The 2,860-nt window shown below is 45.6% G+C and overlaps 1 protein-coding gene across 1 annotated transcript; it reads left to right on the forward strand.

Annotated features, from left to right (window-relative positions):
• Window positions 1-509: 509 nt before the first annotated feature.
• Window positions 510-905, forward strand: LOC145824371 (uncharacterized). The gene has a single exon (XM_082924012.1). It carries the CDS (start codon window positions 510-512, stop codon window positions 903-905), a length of 396 nt encoding a protein of 131 aa, XP_082780138.1.
• Window positions 906-2,860: the final 1,955 nt, after the last annotated feature.

Below are 2,860 nucleotides of genomic sequence, written 5' to 3' on the forward strand. Positions count from 1 at the left end.
TCATTCATCAGCCAGCCAAAACTCTCACTCCACTCACCAGCCCATGGCCCTTTGCGCAATGGGGACTGGATATTGTTGGACCATTGGCGCGAGGCACTGGGAACAGGCGATTCTTCATTGCTGCAACCGACTATTTCACCAAGTGGGTTGAAGTTGAGGCACTGACAAGCATCAAAGAGGCCGACACAAAGCGGTTTGTTTTGAGAAATGTGTTAGTGCGTTTCGGCATTCCGTGGATACTGATTGCGGACAACGGAACACAGTTCGATGGTAAGATCTTCAGAAGATTTTGTGCCGACCTCAGAATTGAGTATAGGAACTCTTCTCCAAGGTACCCGCAGAGCAATGGTCAGGCAGATGCGTCGAACAAAACCATCATCAACGGAGTGAAAAAGCGGCTTGAACATGCCAAAGGCAAATGGGTTGAAGAGTTACCTCACGTATTATGAGCCTACCGAACTACAGCACGACGCCCCACAGGAGAAACACCTTACTCTTTAACCTATGGAATGGAGGCCATCATCCCACTTGAAGTAGGTCTCCCAACCCTTTGGTCTGAATTATTTGAAAGCTCCAGTAATGAGGAAGCTATCGCGCAAGCACTAGATATGGCAGAGGGCCGAAGAGAGGCAGCGCTGATCAGACTTGAAGCATATCAGCAGCAGCTCATCAGAAGTTTCAACCAAAAAGTTTTCCCAAGGCAATTTATACCAGGAGAATTGGTTTTGAGGAAAGTCATGGATCACAAACGGGTGCCTAGTGAGGGCAAACTTGGGCCGAACTGGGAAGGTCCCTATAAAATCACAGCCGTTGTTGGAAATGAAGCATACTACCTAGAGGATCTGAATGGCAAAGCAATACCTCGGCCCTGGAACGTAGCAAACCTCAAGAAATACTATCAATAGAATCATCCCCTAACTTCTCTATCAGGATGTAAAGGCACTTATTTGTTGACCAATGCGAATGTTTTCCCACTCCTCTCAGATTTATCCAATTCTTGTAATTAGCTTTGATGTTTATCAAATGGAATAAGCTTTGGCTCCCACCAAATGGAATTAGCTTTGGTTCTTACCAAATGGAATTAGCTTTGGTCTCTACCAAACGGAATCAGCTTTGATGTGTATCAAACAGAATTAGCTTTGGTCTTTACCAAACAGAACTAGCTTTGATGTTTGTCAAATGGAATTAACATTGGTTTTAACCCAAATGGCTCAGTTTTAGAACGACTGAACGGAATTTAAATTTGGTTAGCACTCAAACATGCTAAGTGGTATAGCTTGGTGGAAAAATGTTCGGCAACTAAATTGGAATTCAGCCAAGTGGAATTGCTTGGTGGAAACCGCACTAATGTATCTTAAGTAAACATCTCTATTTAGCCAAGTGGAATTGCTTGGTGGAAACCGCACTAATGTATCTTAAGTAAAATATCTCTATTTAGCCAAGTGGAATTGCTTGGTGGAAACTACACAGCACACATCTTTGCACCTACAGAACTTCTTAAGTATCAGCACATCAACACTTCAGTATTGATTCAAACCAGCAGAGTTGGAACAAACTCAACTGAGCTACGTCAAGAGCAAACTTCTAGCATCAGCCTTACTCAGCTCCAGCTGGGGGCAAACAATTGTTTTTTTAAAAAAACCTACCTGGACCTGAGTAAGACATCCCTCTTTGCATTTCTCTCATTCAGATGCACTTGTACTATCAAAGTTGAAACAAACTCAAGCAGTTCTATACAAGGGACAACTCTTCAGTATCGATCTTACTTAGCTCCAGGTGGGGGCAAACAATTGTTTTCTTTCGAAACCAACCTGGACCTAAGTAAGACCCACTTACGAACTCAAAGCACAGCCATACCACATATCCGTTAGCCACGCCGATCACTAGTTCGACCCTGAGGTCCCAACAGTGCTCGGCCGGGGGCAAATAGTGCAGTGCCACACCGAGCATTAGTCCGACCCCAAGGCCCCAACAACGTTCGGCCGGGGGCAAGCAATATAGAAATCAGACAGAGCATCTATTTAAAGACAGTATAGAATCAGACCGAGCACCTATTCGGCCCAAAGGTCCAAACAGAGCTCGGCAGGGGGCAAGCAGTATAGAATACATTCAGACATAAAAGCCAAACAACATCAAATTGCAAGTTCAAAGAGAAAATCACGTCAACCAGCAACAACAAAAACTTGGTCAAATCAAAGGAAAAATCTTGTGAAGCGACAACTGAATCAGAGGTGGAAATGGGCCTGCCCTCATGCAATATTGGCGGCTCCCATTTCTCAAAAGCATCATCCTCAGCAGGATCCTGAGAAGCTTCCCCCACCACTGCTTTGCCAACCTCCTTTCTTCTCTTTTTTGCTCGTGCAGCGACTGAAGTTGAGGGCTCGGCAGCAGTCACAAGGGTCCTAGAAGCTCCAACTTCCATCTTTACCTCTATGAGGCTCTTCACCTCGGTCTTCTCTAGAGGGGTTTGCAAAGCACCGGAGGCTTCGAAGGCTTCGGCCTCTAAATCCACCAACACCCTTCTCTTCGCCACAGACCCACTCCCTGCGAAACTGGGGGCGGGGGAGTGTGCTCTCTCAGAAAATGCATCTTGACTCCTGCGACGGCTCGAGACAAGAGGGGTGAGAGACGTGTCAGTCTCAGTATCAGAGTCCAGAAGAGCAGCAGCGAGCCTTGCCTTCTTTGGAATAACGGAACGGTAAGTTGACTGGTAGTCCAATAACTTAGGTGCAGATCTCTTTTTATACCTCAAGGCAGCTTTGATGGCTTCAGCATTCTCTCGGTTCAGTCTTCGTTGGAAACGGGAGGACTCTGTAAAAAGAAAGCAACCCATTAGAGCAATATTCAAAATAGAGTAAGA

This window comes from Camellia sinensis, chromosome 4 (genome assembly GCF_055761805.1).
Source record: "Camellia sinensis isolate YWXY chromosome 4, ASM5576180v1, whole genome shotgun sequence".
Lineage (NCBI taxonomy): Eukaryota > Viridiplantae > Streptophyta > Magnoliopsida > Ericales > Theaceae > Camellia > Camellia sinensis.